Here is a 21,843-nt window from a genome sequence, read left to right on the forward strand (position 1 = left end):
TCCTCAGTGCAAGAAATATGAAAGCCCTCATAGAGTTTGCAAAAAAACACATGAAGGACTCCCAGACTATGAAAAATAGTCTGATGAGATGAAGAAAATGGTCTGATGAGACGAAGCTAAAACTTTTTGGTGATAATTCTAAGCAGTATATGTGGAGAAAACCAGGCACTGATCATCACCTGCCCAATACAATCCCTACAGTGAAACATGGTGGTGGCAGCATCATGCTATGGGGGTGTTTTACAGCTAAAGGGACAGAATGACTGGTTGAAATTGAGGGAAAGATGAATGCGGCCAAGTACAGAGATATCCTGGAAGAAAACCTCTTCCAGAGTACTGTGGACCTCAGACTTGACTGAAGGTTCGCCTTTCTAACAAGACAATGACCCTAAGCACACAGCTAAAATAATAAAGGAGTGGCTTTAGAACAACTCTGTGACCATTCCTGACCGGCCCAACCAGAGCCCTGACCTAAACCCAATTGAACATTTCTGCAGAGACCTGAAAATGGCGTCCACCAACGTTCACCATCCAACCTGACGGAACTGGAGAGTATCTGCAAGGAAGAATGTCCGAGGATCCCCAAATCCAGGATCCCAAGAAGACTCATGGCTGTACTAGCTCAAAAGGCTGCGTCTACTCAATACTGAGGAAAGGGTCTGAATACTTATGACCATTTGATATTACAGTTTTTCTGGTTTAAAAAATTTGCAAAAATTTTTACATCTCGGTTATTTTTCTGTCAAGATGGGGGATGGGGTGCAGAGTGCACATTAATGAGAAAAAAATGAACTTTTTTGAATTTACCAAATGTCTGCAATGACACAAAGAGTGAAAAATGTATCAATATTTGAACCTTGTGTAAGAGACAGTACTCATACATGTGCGTTGGTATAGAAGTCCTGGGTCAAATAGGAGAAAACGACAGCTGCAGGGAGAGACACAAGCACAGTGCCAATGAGATGACGTGGAAGCCAACCAGAGATCATCTCCAGGAGCCGTCTGGTACACAGGAACATGTCCTCTAGACAGAATGCCATCCTGCAGTATGTGCAGAAAAAAGGGGATGAAACAATTAAAGCTACGTATCAATTTTAAGATAAAAGAAAAATCCATCGCTCCGCCCACGAGGATCTATTTAGTTGACTTTTAGCTTACCTGATGGAAACAAGCAAGGAGAGGAATCCCAGGAGGCCACAAACGGCTAGCACCACGAGTGCCGGAGTCGGGGGAGATACAGGGACTATACCCGGCTTCAAGAAACAGGTGATGGAAAGGAGGGCGAATATAAAAAACGAGAGGAACACATCAAGCAAGGAGCTGAATGTAGCACTGGCAAAGGTCTTCACCGGAGCCATGCGCATCACCTGGAGAAGAATCATAAAAAACCTGAGTCAAGAGTAATACCTTACAGGTGCCCATGTACATCACTGCCATCCATGCATATTAATAGCATCTTTAGGTTGCACAAACTACTACCTCCTCCTGGTAGCTGGCTCGATAAGACATTTCCAGCTCCTTGTCTTGAAAGTTCAGGCTCAAGCGGTTAATGGGCGGCTTGAAGAAGTAATCCTTCATTAAGCTGGATGGAAAGGATAGGTGAACGTGAGACGTCTTTGATGTGTCAAGATATTATCTCACATCTATCTACTTTTTCATATTTTATCTCAAGTTATTCCTTAAGGTTTTTTTCAGCTCTATCTCTTTAATTACATAGATACAACCCCCTACAAGAACCTCTTTTTGGAACGTTCTGTCACAGTTTCGATGTGTGGAGCATTTTGCATCTGAAATGCTTTTGTCACGGCTCCACTCTGCGGAGCATTTTGCATTTGAAAATGCTCTGCTATGTGTCTTGTGCACTTGCTTACAGGTTGTCTTTCAGCACTAGGGTCCACACTGGTTTTGGGAGGTGCATTCACAGATGCGCCTCGTTCCTGGTGATTGCTCTGTTTCTTTACTGGGCTTGCTCTGTCTGAACTTTGCCAGTTGTACTTCCTGTTTGCTCAGGGTGCTCTTTACTCCTGTCTGGTGTAAGTGTTCTGATCTTGGCTTCTGACCTTAGTCCTTTTCCTGACCACATCTCTGTCTGCTCCCTGAACCTTATACGTTGCCTCCCAGATTCTGACTTCGGACCTCTTCCTGACCATGTCTCTGTCTGCTCCCTAAACCTTATACGTTACCTCCTGGCTTCTGACATTGGATCTCTTCCTGATGACGTCTGTCTGCTTCCTGAACCTTATACATTACCTCCCAGATTCTGACCTCTTCCTGACCACGTCTCTGTCTGCTCCCTGAACCTTTTGTTACCTCCCGGCTTCTGACCTCGGACCTCTTCCTGACCATTTCTGTCTGCTCCCTGAACCTTATACGTTACCTCCCGCCTTCTGATCTCTGACCTCTTCCTGAGCACGTCTCTGTCTGCTCCTTGAACCTTATACATTACCTCCCAGCTTCTGATCTCGGACCTCTTTCTGACCACATCTCTGTCTACTCCCTGAACCTTATATGTTACCTCCTGGCATCTGACCTTGGATCTCTTCCTGATCACGTCTCTGTCTGCTCCCTGAACCTTATACATTATCTCCCAGCTTCTGACCTTGGACCTCTTCCTGACTACGTCTCTGTCTGCTCCCTGAACCTTATACATTACCTTCCCGGCTTCTGACCTCAGACCTCTTCCTGACCATGCCTCTGTCTGCTCCCTGAATCTTATACATTCCTGGCTTATGATCCCAGCTTGTCTGACTACCCTTATATTCATACTTCTCGTAGTGTCTAGTATCACACGTTCATTACCCTATACAGTTAGTCATTCCTAGACTATGTAGCTTCTGCTTCCTTTACTCACATTTTTCTTAGATTCTTAGCTGTAGAGATTTTTCCTTCATCTTTTTGTGCTAATCTACTACATTCCTATTTCATTAACAAGTGCAGATGCTGCTGTGATCACAGGACTTTACTAACTTGTAAGCTCGCTTTACAGATATACAGAAGAGCTTGTTATCATTTCCTGTTAAAGGCAACCTGAATATTTCTTTGATGCCTCATATAGATTAGCCTGGAAGTGCATTGGGGATATGTCAATCCTCTTAAGACTACATTGATGCCCCCGGCATTGTCACAGCTGTCTCTCTGCATAATGGGATTTGTGACAGATTCATGACTTGGGAGTCATTTTCCATTCTTGACTCTCAATATTAAATGTGTTTTCCTTTCTTTTGGCTCTTGTAGGGTTAATGTTAGTATTCCTTGCCAGCAAGCAGCCTAATTGTTTCCAGTTTGGTACCACTCCCAGTCCCTATATATACCCTCTGCTACCAGCAGAGGGTGCCGGTTATTCTCTTTGCCATTTGACTCCTGCTGAACACCATATGATGAAGTCTTGGTGCTGAATGCAGCCATCTGTTGTTGTGTCCCCCTATCTGTCTTCTTTCCCTGATGTGTTGTTTCAGTGCAGCGGTGGGACTAGCGTCCTTTACCTGCCCACTCCCTAGCCAGGGACTATTGTAAGGGACTTTTCAGGGCTTCAGGTATTTCTGCTCGGCCACAAGTGTGGCTAGGTGTGCAGGGTACAGTTGCATCTTCCCTCTCAATAGTCCTTGGGCTCTCTGTTGTTAAAGTGTCCCCGGTCTACCCCATGTTTGTTCTTGTGTAAGCCTTGTTGTGGTGTGTTTTGGCTCACCTTCCCCGGTCCGTGCCGTGACAGTTATGCACTTTCCAGAATAGTTTACGTCGGGCTTTGAAGACTTATTTCTTAACAATAGCACAATAGATCACTACATGACTGGTATCATTTTTATTTATCTATATCACAATCAGCAGGGGGGAAGTAAAGGGCTTCAGTAAATTAGTCATTTTTCAAGGATTACTAGAGCGACACTTTATTAAAAATGAGATTACTGTACCTGTCTTCTTTGATCACCTCTACAAAGTGAGCGTCAGTCTTCTCTCTGATGTTCTTGAAGCGGAGAGGGAGGAGAGCAGACTGATCCATACTGACTCCACACCAGCGACCCTTTCCTTGAAGCATCTCATACAAGGAGGCCTGGCTGTTGTTCAGGGTATCTTCTGGAGGTGGGCTTAGAAGTCCATTTTGGGTTTTTAAATGACGTCCAATGGCTGTGGGCTGTGTCAGAGGAATGAGGCGGTTATTTTTTTATTAATTGGGTAAGGAAATCTGATATTTGCTTAATGTGTTCATTTTAAAGGGAACCAACCAGCAGGATTTTCATATATAAAGTAAAGCTAGCGCTATACTGGTGCTCGGATGCTGAATGTAAGCATGCCTTTTGTTGTGAGATTAGATGTTTTATTTCAGAAATATGAGCAAGTAAAGTTCCAGTAGTGCACTGCTATTTGATTGGCAGGTGCAACAGGAAATGACTGTGAGTCGGGTCTTGCGATCTATTCCCGCCCCTGTCTGTTTGCCCGCACCGGAATTAACATCTATGACGGCAACAGGGGAAAGAAAGCCAGGCAGGTAGACAGGGGCAGGAATATATAGAAAGACCCGGCCCACATATTCCCTTCCTGTTGCACCTGTCAATCAAACATTAGTGCATTGCTGGAACTTTACTTGCACATATCTCTGAAATAAAACATCCAATCTCACAACAAAAGGTATGGTTAGATTCAGCATCCGAGCACCAGTATAGCACTGGCTTTACTTTATATATGAAAATCCTGCTGGTTGGTTCCCTTTAAGCCTACCTGAAAATGCTTTTCACATGGGTTTCAAGAAGTTGAGATATGTGGAGCTATGTGATAGTATCCTTGCATTTTAAGGTTGCAAAACTTTAGATATCCCCCACCCTGGTGGGCCTCTAAACCCCACCCTGGATGAGCTTCTATACCCCACCCTGGATGGGCCTCTAAACCCCACCCTGGATGGGGCTCTAAACCCCACCCTGGATGAGCTTCTATACCCCACCCTGGATGTGACTCTAAACCCCACCCTGGATGGGCCTCTAAACCCCACCCTGGATGAGCTTCTATACCCCACCCTGGATGTGCCTCTAAACCCCACCCTGGATGGGCCTCTAAACCCCACCCTGGATGGAGCTCTAAACCCCACCCTGGATGGAGCTCTAAACCCCACCCTGGATGGGGCTCTAAACCCCTCCCTGGATGGAGCTCTAAACCCCACCCTGGATGGGGCTCTAAACCACACACTGGATGAGCCTCTATACCCCATCCTGGATGAGGCTCTAAACCCCACTCCGGATGACCTTCTATACCCCACCCTGGATGGGCCTCTAAACCCAACTCCGGGTGAGCTTCTATACCCCACCCTGGATGGGCCTCTAAACCCCACCCTGGATGGGGATCTAAACCCCACCCTGGATAGGGCTCTAAACCACACACTGGATGAGCCTCTATACCCCACCCTGGATGAGGCTCTAAACCCCACCCTGGATAGGGCTCTAAACCACACACTGGATGAGCCTCTATACCCCACCCTAGACAAGCCCGTATTCCCATCCCCATTTTTAACACTTGCTTTGGCAGTGCCAACATGTACTTGGTCCTGTCAATAAAGCTATTTTGAATTTGAATTTGATTCACCTGCACCCTCAAACGTGACCCAAATAATAAGTTTCCCTTACCCGAGTGCCCCCTCCTTTCCATTCTTCTGGGGTACCATTTACAGCCGATGCTCCTTCCTCCACTCCATCTCGAACTCCAGTTTCTCCACAAGAAGGACAGCTCTGCCAATAAACAGCAAAATATATCTATATGAGACCAGCTGCATACTGTATCTAATATTTTTTTTTATTAAATCCATTGATTTTATAACTTATCTTCATGGGGATTGGTGGCCTAAGACATCAAATAGTTAAATGATACAATTCTAGTTGCCTGCAGCCTCCACTAGAGGGAGCTCACATGCTCAAAAATAAAAGAGAGTTGTAAGTGAGCGCTGCCTAGTGGTGCCCTATACAAAGAGTTAAATTATACGATTCTAGCTGTCTACAGCAACCACTAGAGGGAGCTCACATGCCAAAGAGTAAAAGAGTTGTAAGTGAGCGCCGCCTAGTGGTGCCCTATACAAAGAGCTAAGTGATACAATTCTAGCTGCCTGTAGCCACCACTAGAGGGAGCTCATATGCCAAAAAGTAAAAGAGAGTTGTAAGTGAGCACCGCCTAGTGGTGCCCTATACAAAGAGCTAAATGATACAATTCTTGCTGCCTGCAGCCACCACTAGAGGGAGCTCACATGCCAAGAAGTAAAAGACAGTTGCAAGTGAGCGCCGCCTAGTGGGGGCCTATACAAAGGGCTAAATGATACAAATCTAGCTGCCTGTATCAACCACCAGAGGGAGCTCTAATGCCAAAAAGTAAAAGAGAGTTGCAAGTGAGCACCGCCTAGTGGTGCCCTATACAAAGGGCTAAATGATACAAATCTAGCTGCCTGTATCAACCACCAGAGGGAGCTCACATGCCAAAAAGTAAAAGAGAGTTGCAAGTGAGCACCGCCTAGTGGTGCCCTATACAAAGAGCTAAATGATACAATTCTTGCTGCCTGCAGCCACCACTAGAGGGAGCTCGCATGCCAAAAAGTAAAAGAGAGTTGTAAGTGAGCGCCAATGACTATTCTTTTTCTGCATCCCAAATAATCCTTCTGTATACTGCCATGTACTGCACTAATAATACAGACATACCATACCAAAAAAGAGTTCATGGTGAAGCCCTGAAGGTCCAGAGCAGATAGGGGGTTAATGGTAAAGCTGGTGGTATAACTATATGGCGGTGCAGTTTTAGGCTGGGTCGCTTTGTGACACCCCTAGGGTTCCGCAACAAGAAAGTCACAAAAAATCCAACTTGTTCTGACTTTTGCGCGACTTTCTTGGCACGATCGCGGTGTCCTGGGTGCAAATTGTGACCCCATTGTGACACTATACAGTCCGAAATGTGATGTTTGCTTATGCTGTGCAGCGCTCTGCAGGGGGCCTGGGGACATTAATAGATTGGGATTCAATATGGGCCTCATTAAGGCTGCGCTCCCTCTCACACCCATCAGGAGAAGGACCCGGGGGTGCCGTCATTAACCGCTGCTAATGAGGACAAAGGGTGGCAGAGGGACCGCTCCCGGGGCCAATCCTCACCGTCCCGCAGAGATCAAACCATTAACACGTTTTAATCAGCCGGAGTTGTTTCGGTGACGTTGGCGTCATTTACCCTTTATGTTCCGGGATCACGTCAGGATTTCGGCACAGATAATTACTCACCTTGAGTCTTTCCATGTGAGAGCAATGGAGAAGGGAGTCACTGGCGCTGTCAGCGATGAGACCACCCGTGCCATGCGGGGTCTGCGAGCCGCTGCCGGGGTCGGAGCCCTCCTGTAATGGGAGCAGGGTCTGGGAGCAGCTGCAGCTGGGTACACGGGGTCTGCGCCCCGAGATCAGGAAGGTCTTCAGGCCTGTGGGGAACAAGGGAGCGTTACTGTACAGTCACTGATGGATCTTCATTATTTGGCTAATCGCATTAACAAGTGTTATTCTATGGGGACCTGCACTGTCATTGATGCTCACGTTATGGGGGCACTCTGAGTGTCACTGTTATGGGCCCATTTTGGATAGTATTAAATGGGCACTATAGCCAGCTCTAATATGGGACACTAGGGTTGTTCTGTTATAGCACCCTATGGCTAGCTCCGTTATGGGGGAACTATGGCTAACTATCAGAAGCTATGGCATCGTCTTTTATGGAGCTTTATAGCTAGCTCTGTGATGGGGAACTGTTGCTTGTTCTGTTATTGGGCACCATAGCTCTGTTATGGGGCACCAAAGGTAGCTTTTTATGGGGGCAGAATAGCTAGTTCTGTAAGTAGCTAGGTCTGTTATGGGGGGCACTGGTTTGTTCTGTTATTGGCCACCATTACTCTGTTATGCGGTATTAGAGATAGTTCTGTTATGGGAGTACTATAGTTAGTTCTGTTATGGGGGCACTATAGGGAGCTCTGTTATGGGGCACTATAGGGAGCTTAGTTATGTGGCACTATAGGGAGCTTTCGTATGGGGCACTATAGGGAGCTTTGTTATGTGGCACTATAGGGAGCATTGTTATGGGGGCACTATAGGGAGCTCTGTTATGGGGCACTATAGGGAGCTTAGTTATGTGGCACTATAGGGAGCTCTGATATGTGGCACTATAGGGAGCATTGTTATGTGGCACTATAGGGAGCATTGTTATGTGGCACTATAGGGAGCTCTGTTATGTGGCACTATAGGGAGCGCTGTTATGGGGCACTATAGGGAGCGCTGTTATGTGGCACTATAGGGAGCGCTGTTATGGGGCACTATAGGGAGCGCTGTTATGGGGCACTATAGGGAGCTCTGATATGTGGCACTATAGGGAGCATTGTTATGTGGCACTATAGGGAGCGCTGTTATGTGGCACTATAGGGAGCTCTGTTATGTGGCACTATAGGGAGCGCTGTTATGGGGCACTATAGGGAGCGCTGTTATGGGGCACTATAGGGAGCTCTGATATGTGGCACTATAGGGAGCATTGTTATGTGGCACTATAGGGAGCATTGTTATGTGGCACTATAGGGAGCTCTGTTATGTGGCACTATAGGGAGCGCTGTTATGTGGCACTATAGGGAGCGCTGTTATGTGGCACTATAGGGAGCTCTGTTATGTGGCACTATAGGGAGCGCTGTTATGGGGCACTATAGGGAGCGCTGTTATGGGGCACTATAGGGAGCTCTGATATGTGGCACTATAGGGAGCATTGTTATGTGGCACTATAGGGAGCATTGTTATGTGGCACTATAGGGAGCGCTGTTATGTGGCACTATAGGGAGCGCTGTTATGGGGCACTATAGGGAGCGCTGTTATGGGGCACTATAGGGAGCTCTGATATGTGGCACTATAGGGAGCATTGTTATGTGGCACTATAGGGAGCATTGTTATGTGGCACTATAGGGAGCGCTGTTATGTGGCACTATAGGGAGCGCTGTTATGGGGCACTATAGGGAGCTCTGATATGTGGCACTATAGGGAGCATTGTTATGTGGCACTATAGGGAGCATTGTTATGTGGCACTATAGGGAGCATTGTTATGTGGCACTATAGGGAGCGCTGTTATGTGGCACTATAGGGAGCGCTGTTATGGGGCACTATAGGGAGCTCTGTTATGGGGCACTATAGGGAGCTCTGTTATGGGGCACTATAGGGAGCTTTGTTATGGGGCACTATAGGGAGCTCTGTTATGGGGCACTATAGGGAGCTCTGTTATGGGGCACTATAGGGAGCTCTGTTATGTGGCACTACAGGGAGCTCTGTTATGTGGCACTATAGGGAGCTCTGTTATGTGGCACTATAGGGAGCTCTGTTATGTGGCACTATAGGGAGCTCTGTTTTGGGGTACTATAGGGAGCTTTGTTATGGGGCACTATAGGGAGCATGGTTATGAGGCACTATAGGGAGCTCTGTTATGGGGCACTATAGGGAGCTTTGTTATGGGGCACTATAGGGAGCTCTGTTATGGGGCACTATAGGGAGCTTTGTTATGGGGCACTATAGGGAGCTCTGTTATGTGGCACTATAGGGAGCTCTGTTATGTGGCACTATAGGGAGCTCTGTTATGGGGTACTATAGGGAGCTTTGTTATGGGGCACTATAGGGAGCTTTGTTATGGGGCACTATAGGGAGCTCTGTTATGGGGCACTATAGGGAGCTTTGTTATGGGGCACTATAGGGAGCTCTGTTATGGGGTACTATAGGGAGCTTTGCTATGGGGCACTATAGGGAGCTTTGTTATGGGGCACTATAGGGAGCTCTGTTATGGGGCACTATAGGGAGCTTTGTTATGGGGCACTATAGGGAGCTCTGTTATGTGGCACTATAGGGAGCTCTGTTATGGGGCACTATAGGGAGCTCTGTTATGGGGCACTATAGGGAGCTTTGTTATGGGGCACTATAGGGAGCTCTGTTATGGGGCACTATAGGGAGCATGGTTATGAGGCACTATAGGGAGCTCTGTTATGGGGCACTATAGGGAGCTTTGTTATGGGGCACTATAGGGAGCTCTGTTATGTGGCACTACAGGGAGCTCTGTTATGGGGCACTATAGGGAGCTCTGTTATGTGGCACTATAGGGAGCTCTGTTATGTGGCACTATAGGGAGCTCTGTTATGGGGTACTATAGGGAGCTTTGTTATGGGGCACTATAGGGAGCTTTGTTATGGGGCACTATAGGGAGCTCTGTTATGGGGCACTATAGGGAGCTTTGCTATGGGGCACTATAGGGAGCTCTGTTATGGGGTACTATAGGGAGCTTTGCTATGGGGCACTATAGGGAGCTTTGTTATGGGGCACTATAGGGAGCTCTGTTATGGGGCACTATAGGGAGCTTTGTTATGGGGCACTATAGGGAGCTCTGTTATGTGGCACTATAGGGAGCTCTGTTATGGGGCACTATAGGGAGCTCTGTTATGGGGCACTATAGGGAGCTTTGTTATGGGGCACTATAGGGAGCTCTGTTATGGGGCACTATAGGGAGCTTTGTTATGGGGCACTATAGGGAGCTTTGTTATGGGGCACTATAGGGAGCTCTGTTATGGGGCACTATAGGGAGCTCTGTTATGTGGCACTATAGGGAGCTCTGTTATGTGGCACTATAGGGAGCTCTGTTATGTGGCACTATAGGGAGCTCTGTTTTGGGGTACTATAGGGAGCTTTGTTATGGGGCACTATAGGGAGCATGGTTATGAGGCACTATAGGGAGCTCTGTTATGGGGCACTATAGGGAGCTTTGTTATGGGGCACTATAGGGAGCTCTGTTATGGGGCACTATAGGGAGCTTTGTTATGGGGCACTATAGGGCGCTCTGATCTGAAGAACTATTGGGGGCTCTGTTATGGGGCACTATAGGGAGCTCTGTTATAGGGCACTATAGGGAGCTCTGTTATGTGGCACTATAGGGAACTCTGTTATGGGGCACTATAGGGAGCTCTGTTATGTGGCACTATAGGGAGCTTTGTTATGTGGCACTATAGGGAGCATGGTTATGAGGCACTATAGGGAGCTCTGTTATGTGGCACTATAAGGAGCTCTGTTATGGGGCACTATAGGGAGTTCTGTTATGGGGCACTATAGGGAGCTTTGTTATGGGGCACTATAGGGAGCTTTGTTATGTGGCACTATAGGGAGCTCTGTTATGTGGCACTATAAGGAGCTTGTTATGTGGCACTATAGGGAGCTCTGTTATGTGGCACTATAGGGAGCTTTGTTATAGGGCACTATAGGGAGTTCTGTTATGTGGCACTATAAGGAGCTTTGTTATGGGGCACTATAGGGAGTTCTGTTATGGGGCACTATAGGGAGCTCTGTTATGTGGCACTATAAGGAGCTTTGTTATGGGGCACTATAGGGAGTTCTGTTATGGGGCACTATAGGGCGCTCTGATCTGAAGAAATATTGGGGGCTGTGTTATGGGGTACTATAGGGAGCTTTGTTATGGGGCACTATAGGGAGCTCTGTTATGTGGCACTATAGGGAGCTTTGTTATGTGGCACTATAGGGAGCATGGTTATGAGGCACTATAGGGAGCTCTGTTATGGGGCACTATAGGGAGCTCTGTTATGGGGCACTATAGGGAGCTCTGTTATGGGGCACTATAGGGAGCTCTGTTATGTGGCACTATAGGGAGCTCTGTTATGTGGCACTATAAGGAGCTTTGTTATGGGGCACTATAGGGAGCTCTGTTATGGGGCACTATAGGGAGCTCTGTTATGTGGCACTATAAGGAGCTTTGTTATGGGGCACTATAGGGAGCTCTGTTATGGGGCACTATAGGGAGCTCTGTTATGTGGCACTATAAGGAGCTTTGTTATGGGGCACTATAGGGAGTTCTGTTATGGGGCACTATAGGGCGCTCTGATCTGAAGAAATATTGGGGGCTGTGTTATGTGGCACTATAGGGAGCTCGGTTATGGGGCACTATAGGGAGCTCGGTTATGGGGCACTATAGGGAGCTTTGTTATGTGGCACTATAGGGAGCTTTGTTATGGGGCATTATAGGGAGCATGGTTATGAGGCACTATAAGGAGCTCTGTTATGCGGCACTATAGGGAGTTCTGTTATGGGGCACTATAGGGAGCTCTGTTATGTGGCACTATAGGGAGCTCTGTTATGTGGCACTATAGAGAGCTCTGTTATGGGGCATTATAGGGAGCTCTGTTATGTGGCACTATAAGGAGCTCTGTTATGCGGCACTATAGGGAGTTCTGTTATGGGGCACTATAGGGAGCTCTGTTATGGGAAACTATAGGGAGCTTTGTTATGGGGCACTATAGGTAGCTCTGTTATGTGGCACTATAGGGAGCTCTGTTATGTGGCACTATAGGGAGCTCTGTTATGTGGCACTATAAGGAGCTTGTTATGTGGCACTATAGGGAGTTCTGTTATGGGGCACTATAAGGAGCTCTGTTATGCGGCACTATAGGGAGTTCTGTTATGGGGCACTATAGGGAGCTCTGTTATGTGGCACTATAGGGAGCTCTGTTATGTGGCACTATAAGGAGCTTGTTATGTGGCACTATAAGGAGCTCTGTTATGCGGCACTATAGGGAGTTCTGTTATGGGGCACTATAGGGAGCTCTGTTATGTGGCACTATAGGGAGCTTTGTTATGTGGCACTATAGAGAGCTCTGTTATGGGGCACTATAGGGAGCTCTGTTATGTGGCACTATAAGGAGCTCTGTTATGCGGCACTATAGGGAGTTCTGTTATGGGGCACTATAGGGAGCTTTGTTATGTGGCACTATAGGGAGCTCTGTTATGTGGCACTATAGGGAGCTCTGTTATGTGGCACTATAAGGAGCTTGTTATGTGGCACTATAGGGAACTCTATTATGGGGCACTATAGGGAGCGCTGTTATGGGGCACTATAGGGAGCTTTGTTATGGGGCACTATAGGGAGCTCTGTTATGGGGCACTATAGGGAGCTTTGTTATGGGGCACTATAGGGAGTTCTGTTATGGGGCACTATAGGGAGCTTAGTTATGTGGCATTATAGGGAGCTCTATTATGTGGCATTATAGGGAGCTTTGTTATGGGGTACTATAGGGAGCTCTGTTATGGGGTACTATAGGGAGCTTTGTTATGGGGAACTATAGGGAGCTCTGTTATGTGGCACTATAGGGAGCATTGTTATGTGGCACTATAGGGAGCTCTGTTATGTGGCACTATAGGGAGCGCTGTTATGTGGCACTATAGGGAGCATTGTTATGTGGCACTATAGGGAGCATTGTTATGTGGCACTATAGGGAGCATTGTTATGTGGCACTATAGGGAGCATTGTTATGTGGCACTATAGGGAGCGCTGTTATGGGGCACTATAGGGAGCTCTGTTATGTGGCACTATAGGGAGCTCTGTTATGGGGCACTATAGGGAGCTTTGTTATGGGGCACTATAGGGAGCTTTGTTATGTGGCACTATAGGGAGCTCTGTTATGCGGCACTATAGGGAGCTCTGTTATGTGGCACTATAGGGAGCTCTGTTATGTGGCACTATAAGGAGCTTGTTATGTGGCACTATAGGGAACTCTATTATGGGGCACTATAGGGAGCGCTGTTATGGGGCACTATAGGGAGCTTTGTTATGGGGCACTATAGGGAGCTCTGTTATGGGGCACTATAGGGAGTTCTGTTATGGGGCACTATAGGGAGCTTAGTTATGTGGCATTATAGGGAGCTCTATTATGTGGCATTATAGGGAGCTTTGTTATGGGGTACTATAGGGAGCTCTGTTATGGGGTACTATAGGGAGCTTTGTTATGGGGAACTATAGGGAGCTCTGTTATGTGGCACTATAGGGAGCATTGTTATGTGGCACTATAGGGAGCTCTGTTATGTGGCACTATAGGGAGCGCTGTTATGTGGCACTATAGGGAGCATTGTTATGTGGCACTATAGGGAGCATTGTTATGTGGCACTATAGGGAGCATTGTTATGGGGTACTATAGGGAGCTCTGTTATGTGGCACTATAGGGAGCATTGTTATGTGGCACTATAGGGAGCTCTGTTATGTGGCACTATAGGGAGCATTGTTATGTGGCACTATAGGTAGCATTGTTATGTGGCACTATAGGGAGCGCTGTTATGTGGCACTATTGGGAGCTCTGTTATGTGGCACTATAGGGAGCGCTGTTATGGGGCACTATAGGGAGCTCTGTTATGTGGCACTATAGGGAGCTCTGTTATGGGGCACTATAGGGAGCTTTGTTATGGGGCAGTATAGGGAGCTTTGTTATGTGGCACTATAGGGAGCTCTGTTATGGGGCACTATAGGGAGCTTTGTTATGGGGCACTATAGGGAGCTCTGTTATGTGGCACTATAGGGAGCTCTGTTATGTGGCACTATAGGGAGCTCTGTTATGTGGCACGATAGGGAGCTCTGTTATGGGGCACTATAGGGAGCTCTGTTATGGGGCACTATAGGGAGCTCTGTTATGGGGCACTATAGGGAGCTTTGTTATGGGGCACTATAGGGAGCTCTGTTATGTGGCACTATAGGGAGCTCTGTTATGTGGCACTATAGGGAGCTCTGTTATGTGGCACTATAGGGAGCTCTGTTATGGGGCACTATAGGGAGCTCTGTTATGGGGCACTATAGGGAGCTCTGTTATGGGGCACTATAGGGAGCTCTGTTATGTGGCACTATAGGGAGCTCGGTTATGGGGCACTATAGGGAGCTCTGTTATGGGGCACTATAGGGAGCTCTGTTATGGGGCACTATAGGGAGCTCTGTTATGTGGCACTATAGGGAGCTCTGTTATGGGGCACTATAGGGAGCTTTGTTATGGGGCACTATAGGGAGCTCTGTTATGGGGCACTATAGGGCGCTCTGATCTGAAGAACTATTGGGGGCTCTGTTATGGGGCACTATAGGGAGCTCTGTTATAGGGCACTATAGGGAGCTCTGTTATGTGGCACTATAGGGAGCTTTGTTATGTGGCACTATAGGGAGCTTTGTTATGTGGCACTATAGGGAGCATTGTTATGGGGCAGTATAGGGAGCTCGGTTATGGGGCACTATAGGGAGCTCTGTTATGTGGCACTATAGGGAGCTTTGTTATGTGGCACTATAGGGAGCATGGTTATGAGGCACTATAGGGAGCTCTGTTATGTGGCACTATAGGGAGCTCTGTTATGTGGCACTATAGGGAGCTCTGTTATGGGGCACTATAGGGAGTTCTGTTATGGGGCACTATAGGGAGCTTTGTTATGGGGCACTATAGGGAGCTTTGTTATGTGGCACTATAGGGAGCTCTGTTATGTGGCACTATAAGGAGCTTGTTATGTGGCACTATAGGGAGCTCTGTTATGTGGCACTATAGGGAGCTTTGTTATAGGGCACTATAGGGAGTTCTGTTATGTGGCACTATAAGGAGCTTTGTTATGGGGCACTATAGGGAGCTCTGTTATGTGGCACTATAGGGAGCTCTGTTATGTGGCACTATAGGGAGCTCTGTTATGTGGCACTATAAGGAGCTCTGTTATGGGGCACTATAGGGAGTTCTGTTATGGGGCACTATAGGGAGCTCTGTTATGTGGCACTATAGGGAGCTCTGTTATGTGGCACTATAGGGAGCTCTGTTATGTGGCACTATAAGGAGCTTTGTTATTGGGCACTATAGGGCGCTCTGATCTGAAGAAATATTGGGGGCTGTGTTATGTGGCACTATAGGGAGCATTGTTATGGGGCACTATAGGGAGTTCTGTTATGTGGCACTATAGGGAGCTCTGTTATGTGGCACTATAAGGAGCTTTGTTATGGGGCACTATAGGGAGCTCTGTTATGGGGCACTATAGGGAGCTCTGTTATGTGGCACTATAAGGAGCTTTGTTATGGGGCACTATAGGGCGCTCTGATCTGAAGAAATATTGGGGGCTGTGTTATGTGGCACTATAGGGAGCATTGTTATGGGGCACTATAGGGAGCTCGGTTATGGGGCACTATAGGGAGCTCGGTTATGGGGCACTATAGGGAGCTTTGTTATGGGGCACTATAGGGAGCTCTGTTATGAGGCACTATAGGGAGCTCTGTTATGTGGCACTATAGGGAGCTCGGTTATGAGGCACTATAGGGAGCTCTGTTATGTGGCACTATAAGGAGCTCTGTTATGTGGCACTATAGGGAGCTCTGTTATGCGGCACTATAGGGAGCTCTGTTATGCGGCACTATAGGGAGTTCTGTTATGGGGCACTATAGGGAGCTCTGTTATGTGGCACTATAGGGAGCTCTGTTATGTGGCACTATAGGGAGCTCTGTTATGTGGCACTATAAGGAGCTTGTTATGTGGCACTATAGGGAGCTCTATTATGGGGCACTATAGGGAGCGCTGTTATGGGGCACTATAGGGAGCTCTGTTATGTGGCACTATAGGGAGCTCTATTATGGGGCACTATAGGGAGCTCTGTTATGGGGCACTATAGGGAGCTCTGTTATAGGGCACTATAGGGAGCTTTGTTATGGGGCACTATAGGGAGCTTTGTTATGGGGCACTATAGGGAGCTCTGTTATGGGGCACTATAGGGAGCTCTGTTATGGGGCACTATAGGGAGCTCTTTTATGTGGCACTATAGGGAGCTCTGTTATGTGGCACTATAGGGAGCTCTGTTATGTGGCACTATAGGGAGCTCTGTTATGGGGCACTATAGGGAGCTCTGTTATGTGGCACTATAGGGAGCTCTATTATGGGGCACTATAGGGAGCTCTGTTATGGGGCACTATAGGGAGCTCTGTTATGGGGCACTATAGGGAGCTTTGTTATGGGGCACTATAGGGAGCTTTGTTATGGGGCACTATAGGGAGCTTTGTTATGGGGCACTATAGGGAGCTCTGTTATGGGGCACTATAGGGAGCTCTGTTATGGGGCACTATAGGGAGCTTTGTTATAGGGCACTATAGGGAGTTCTGTTATGGGGCACTATAGGGAGCTCTGTTATGGGGCACTATAGGGAGCTCTGTTATGGGGCACTATAGGGAGCTTTGTTATGGGGCACTATAGGGAGTTCTGTTATGGGGCACTATAGGGAACTCTGTTATGTGGCACTATAAGGAGCTTTGTTATGGGGCACTATAGGGAGCTCTGTTATGGGGCACTATAGGGAGCTCTGTTATGTGGCACTATAAGGAGCTTTGTTATGGGGCACTATAGGGAGTTCTGTTATGGGGCACTATAGGGCGCTCTGATCTGAAGAAATATTGGGGGCTGTGTTATGTGGCACTATAGGGAGCATTGTTATGGGGCACTATAGGGAGCTCGGTTATGGGGCACTATAGGGAGCTCGGTTATGGGGCACTATAGGGAGCTTTGTTATGGGGCATTATAGGGAGCATGGTTATGAGGCACTATAGGGAGCTCTGTTATGTGGCACTATAAGGAGCTCTGTTATGGGGCACTATAGGGAGCTCTGTTATGGGGCACTATAGGGAGCTCTGTTATGTGGCACTATAAGGAGCTCTGTTATGGGGCACTATAGGGAGCTTTGTTATGGGGCACTATAGGGAGTTCTGTTATGGGGCACTATAGGGAGCTTTGTTATGTGGCACTATAGGGAGCTCTGTTATGGGGCACTATAGGGAGCTCTGTTATGGAGCTCTATAGGGAGCTTTCGTATGGGGCACTATAGGGAGTTCTGTTATGGGGCACTATAGGGCGCTCTGATCTGCAGAACTATTGGGGGCTCTGTTATGGGGCACTATAGGGTGCTCTGTTTTGGGCACTATAGGGAGCTCTGTTATGGGGCACTATAGGGAGCTTTGTTATGTGGCACTATAGGGAGCTTTGTTATGGGGCACTATAGGGAGCTTTGTTATGGGGCACTATAGGGAACTCTGTTATGGGGCACTATAGGGAACTCTGTTATGGGGCACTATAAGGAGCTTGTTATGGGGCACTATAGGGAGCTCTGTTATGGGGCACTATAGGGAGCTTTGTTATGGGGCACTATAGGGAGTTCTGTTATGGGGCACTATAGGGAACTCTGTTATGGGGCACTATAAGGAGCTTGTTATGGGGCACTATAGGGAACTCTGTTATGGGGCACTATAAGGAGCTTGTTATGGGGCACTATAAGGAGCTTGTTATGGGGTGACCCATTGATTCACTATTTATACGATAAATTAATTATCTTTAGAATTATCCACAACTTTATTAATAACGAATGTTCTCGACGGCGGCCACATCCCAGCACCAGCCCCGCGATACATTGCTGGCTGTGTAAACCAGAACAGCTGCAGTAAAAATACAACCTCAGCTGTGAGGGTGCGTGCGAGCGTGAGGCCCAAAAACTCACATACTGTAAACTATGGCACAGCAGCTGTGCAGGGGGCGAGCGCTGGCATGCAGTGCACCCAATGGCCAGGAGGTGGCAGCACAAAAACAGGAGAGAGAAAAAGGCAGATAGAATGTAATAAAAGCACAATACAGATATAATAACACATCCATAATATGCAACAATGTAAAAATATACAGCAATCTTGTAGATACCCCCAGAATTTGTTATCCCCTTGTGGAATTCCCCTTTAAGGCAAATCTGCTCAAATGGAGCCCCTAAGACGGAGCCTTTAAAAAGCGTTCATTCTGGCCCACTCCCTACCCTGAAAGCTCCATAGATTATAATAGATGACATCATGTTTTCAAGGGTATTCATCCCTCGATTACATACTCAGAACTGAAATGCAGCCGACACTATGGAAAAAACCTGGACAGCACTGCCCGCGGGCGCCGGTATCTGTAACAGCATCTCTGTATTACAGCACAGGAACACTCAGTCCTTGCCATTTTTTGCAGAATAATGCTGCATTTTTATTACCGGATGTGATGGGATAAGCGGGGCTCCTAAACTGGCCCCTCAGGATAGGGGGTTCTAGCTATCCCTAATCCCAGAGATACCTCTGATGGTGAAGATGTCTGGGCCGCCTTCCTTGCCCTGCTCATGTGCAACCCTGATCTAATACCTCCTCACCCCAGGGGAGGGCCAGGACAGGACTGGTAGAACCCACAGATAAGGGCAAAGATTGGAAACCAACACTCGATCACACAACACGTTCACACTGAGGTATGACAACAAGTCATAAAGAGGAACACAAGAGCAGGGAGGAACTCCACGCAGAAAGCAATACAATCACCACCAGCAGGACTGGGATACAACAGCACATGGACCGGTGTACCTAAAGCTATAGTCAGCATAGAAAGACAGGCTCCACCATCTTAAAAAGGCTGGGAGTGACTGTGATAGGTTTCCCACAACATGTGATCCAAGAGGTAACCAGCAGGTAAACAGCAAGACGACAAGAAAACTTCACCACAACTCCAAGCACAAAGTAATACAATCCCCAGTAGAACTGAGGTACATGAGCACACGGACTGGTGTGCCTAAAGCTATAGTCAGCATAGAAAGACAGGCTCCTCCATCTTAAAAAGGTGGAGAGTGATTGCGATAGGTCTCTTACAACATGTGATCCAAGAGGTAACCAGCAGGTAAACAACAAGACGACAAGAGAACTCCACAAGAACTCCAAGCACAAAGTAATACAATCACGAGCAGAACTGGGATACAACAGCACATGGAATGGTATACCTAAAGCTATAGTCAGCATAGGAAGACAGGCTTCTCCATCCTAAAAAGGCACGGAGTGACTGTGATAGATCTACCACAACAGGTGATCCAAGAGGTAACCAGCAGGTAAAAAGCAAGACGACAAGAAAACTTCACCACAACTCCAAGCACAAAGTAACACAATCACTAGCAGGACTGGGATACAACAGCACATGGAACGGAATACCTAAAGCTATAGTCAGCATAGAAAGACAGGCTCCTCCATCGTAAAAACGCGGTGAGTGACTGACAAGTCTCCCACAACATGTGATCCAAGAGGTTACCAGCAGGTAAACATCAAGATGACAAGAAACTCCACAACAACTCCAAGCACAAAGTAATACAATCATTAGCAGGACTGAGGTACATCAGCACATGGACTGATGTGCCTAAAGCTATAGTCAGCATAGGAAGACAGGCATCTCCATCTTAAAAAGGTGGGGAGTGACTGTGATAGGTCCTGACAACATGTGATCCAAGAGGTAACCAGCAGGTAAACAACACGAGAACTCCACAACAACTCAAAGCACAAAGTAATGCAATCACGAGCAGGACTGGGATACAACAGCACACAGACCGGTGTACCTAAAACTATAGTCGGCATAGGAAGACAGGCTTCTCCATTTTCAAAAAGGCGGAGAGTGACTGTGATAGTTCTCCAACAACATAGGATCCAAGAGGTAACCAGCAGGTATACAACACAATGACGAGAGAACTCCACAACAACTCCAAGCACAAAGTAATACAATCACTAGCAGGACTGGGATACAACAGCACACGGACCGGTGTAGCTAAAGCTATAGTCGGCATTGGAAAACAGGCTCCTCCATCTTAAAAAGGTGTGGAGTGACTGTGATGTGATCCAAAAGGTAACCAGCAGGCTAGCAGAAATTAACTCCTGCAAGCCTGAGCACTAATGAGAACAAAGCTGGTCGACGCCCGAGCCTGAGAAGCACTAGAGAAGGCATAGTGTGGAGTGTCAGGCTCAGTAGTGTGAACAGTGTCTGATGCCGCCATGACACTTGGCGAGTTTAGAGCCAACCCATGTGACAATTTTCCTGTCTTAAAGGGAAATACAGGATTATATATAAAAAAATACCTCCCACTTGCCATTACTATATCACTTTTTTAATGTTAAATAAATGCCACCGTTCTCTCAAATCCGGAGATATCTTTCTTTTGTTCCTGCGCCTCTCCGTTCCCAAGATGTGACCCCCACTTCCCTGTATATAAATTTGCCAAGAAGGCGTGGTCTTCATCAATCCTATGTAGGCGTCGTCTTGAGTTCCACACCCATTTGGCTAACAAGACTAGAATTATATACAGGGAAAAGGCGGCCATATCTCAGGAACGGAGAGGCGCAGGAACAAGAAAAAAACAGCGCCGGATTCAGGAGAATGGCGGCCTTTAAACCTGGTACATTTTTAACAAAAGTCCTCTTTATTATTTTGAACCCTTTCAGTTTACTAGGCCAAAGCCTACATAAGCTTAGTCTATTCTTGGTAATAGCCCTGAACTTATTTAGGCTTTGGCCTAGTAAACTTAATGGCTTCAAAATAATATTCTTGGTAATAATAGAGGCCTCTAGGTTTAAATAGGACTGTATCCGTTCACTGACAGCAATCAGTGATCTTACAGAATATAAGTATAGGAAAAATCCTCACTTTATAAAATAGATAATTTTTTTTCAACATTAGGCCAGAGCTCAGGCGGCCATGTTTCCTGTCCCATTACTTGGTATCACATGAGGGATGTCTCGCTGGGATAAAATACAAGGCTGCCTGTGAAGTCTTGCCAGAGAACAGGCAACATCCACGTAATTATATCTTGTACGAGCAGGATCGTTCTTACGTCACATAATTCATGGAGAGACGTGAAGTGTAAATCGGTCGTAGGCCAACGTGTGATTCTAAGACAACAAATCCAAGATGTCTGACTCACAACACAAGGAATGTGTGAGGAGACAAAGGAGTTGTCAGCTCCCTTCCCCCACACAGGAGAAAATTATTCCAGTCCCTTGTGGAAAAAAATTATGGACCTTAAAGGGGTTGTCCACTTTTAGGAAAGTAGGCCCCAACCTGTGTAAAATATATAAATGAACACACTACGTTGGTACTCACCCTCCTTGGGTCCAGCGCAATCTCCCCGCTGCTCCGGTCCCGGAGTTTTGACCACAGTGGTAAAGCATCCATCACCGCCCCATACACAGTATGATGTTCAC

The 21,843-nt window shown here is 47.0% G+C and overlaps 1 protein-coding gene across 2 annotated transcripts in view; it reads right to left on the reverse strand.

The window, feature by feature from the left end:
• Nucleotides 1-21,843, reverse strand: part of ADCY9 (adenylate cyclase 9) — a 141,222-nt gene that overhangs the window by 15,223 nt on the left and 104,156 nt on the right. For both annotated transcript variants that reach the window (XR_012724775.1, XM_075318218.1), the window contains exons 2-7: nucleotides 7,233-7,423; nucleotides 5,610-5,711; nucleotides 3,909-4,129; nucleotides 1,480-1,582; nucleotides 1,159-1,367; nucleotides 882-1,041 (exon numbers count right to left, since the gene is read on the reverse strand). Coding sequence is in view for 1 of the 2 variants with exons in the window: in XM_075318218.1 (XP_075174333.1) it covers nucleotides 882-1,041; nucleotides 1,159-1,367; nucleotides 1,480-1,582; nucleotides 3,909-4,129; nucleotides 5,610-5,711; nucleotides 7,233-7,423 (986 nt within the window). In the remaining variant the exon portion in view is untranslated. The remainder of the gene's footprint in view (nucleotides 1-881; nucleotides 1,042-1,158; nucleotides 1,368-1,479; nucleotides 1,583-3,908; nucleotides 4,130-5,609; nucleotides 5,712-7,232; nucleotides 7,424-21,843) is intronic.

This window comes from Anomaloglossus baeobatrachus, chromosome 7 (genome assembly GCF_048569485.1).
Source record: "Anomaloglossus baeobatrachus isolate aAnoBae1 chromosome 7, aAnoBae1.hap1, whole genome shotgun sequence".
NCBI classification, from domain to species: Eukaryota; Metazoa; Chordata; class Amphibia; order Anura; family Aromobatidae; genus Anomaloglossus; species Anomaloglossus baeobatrachus.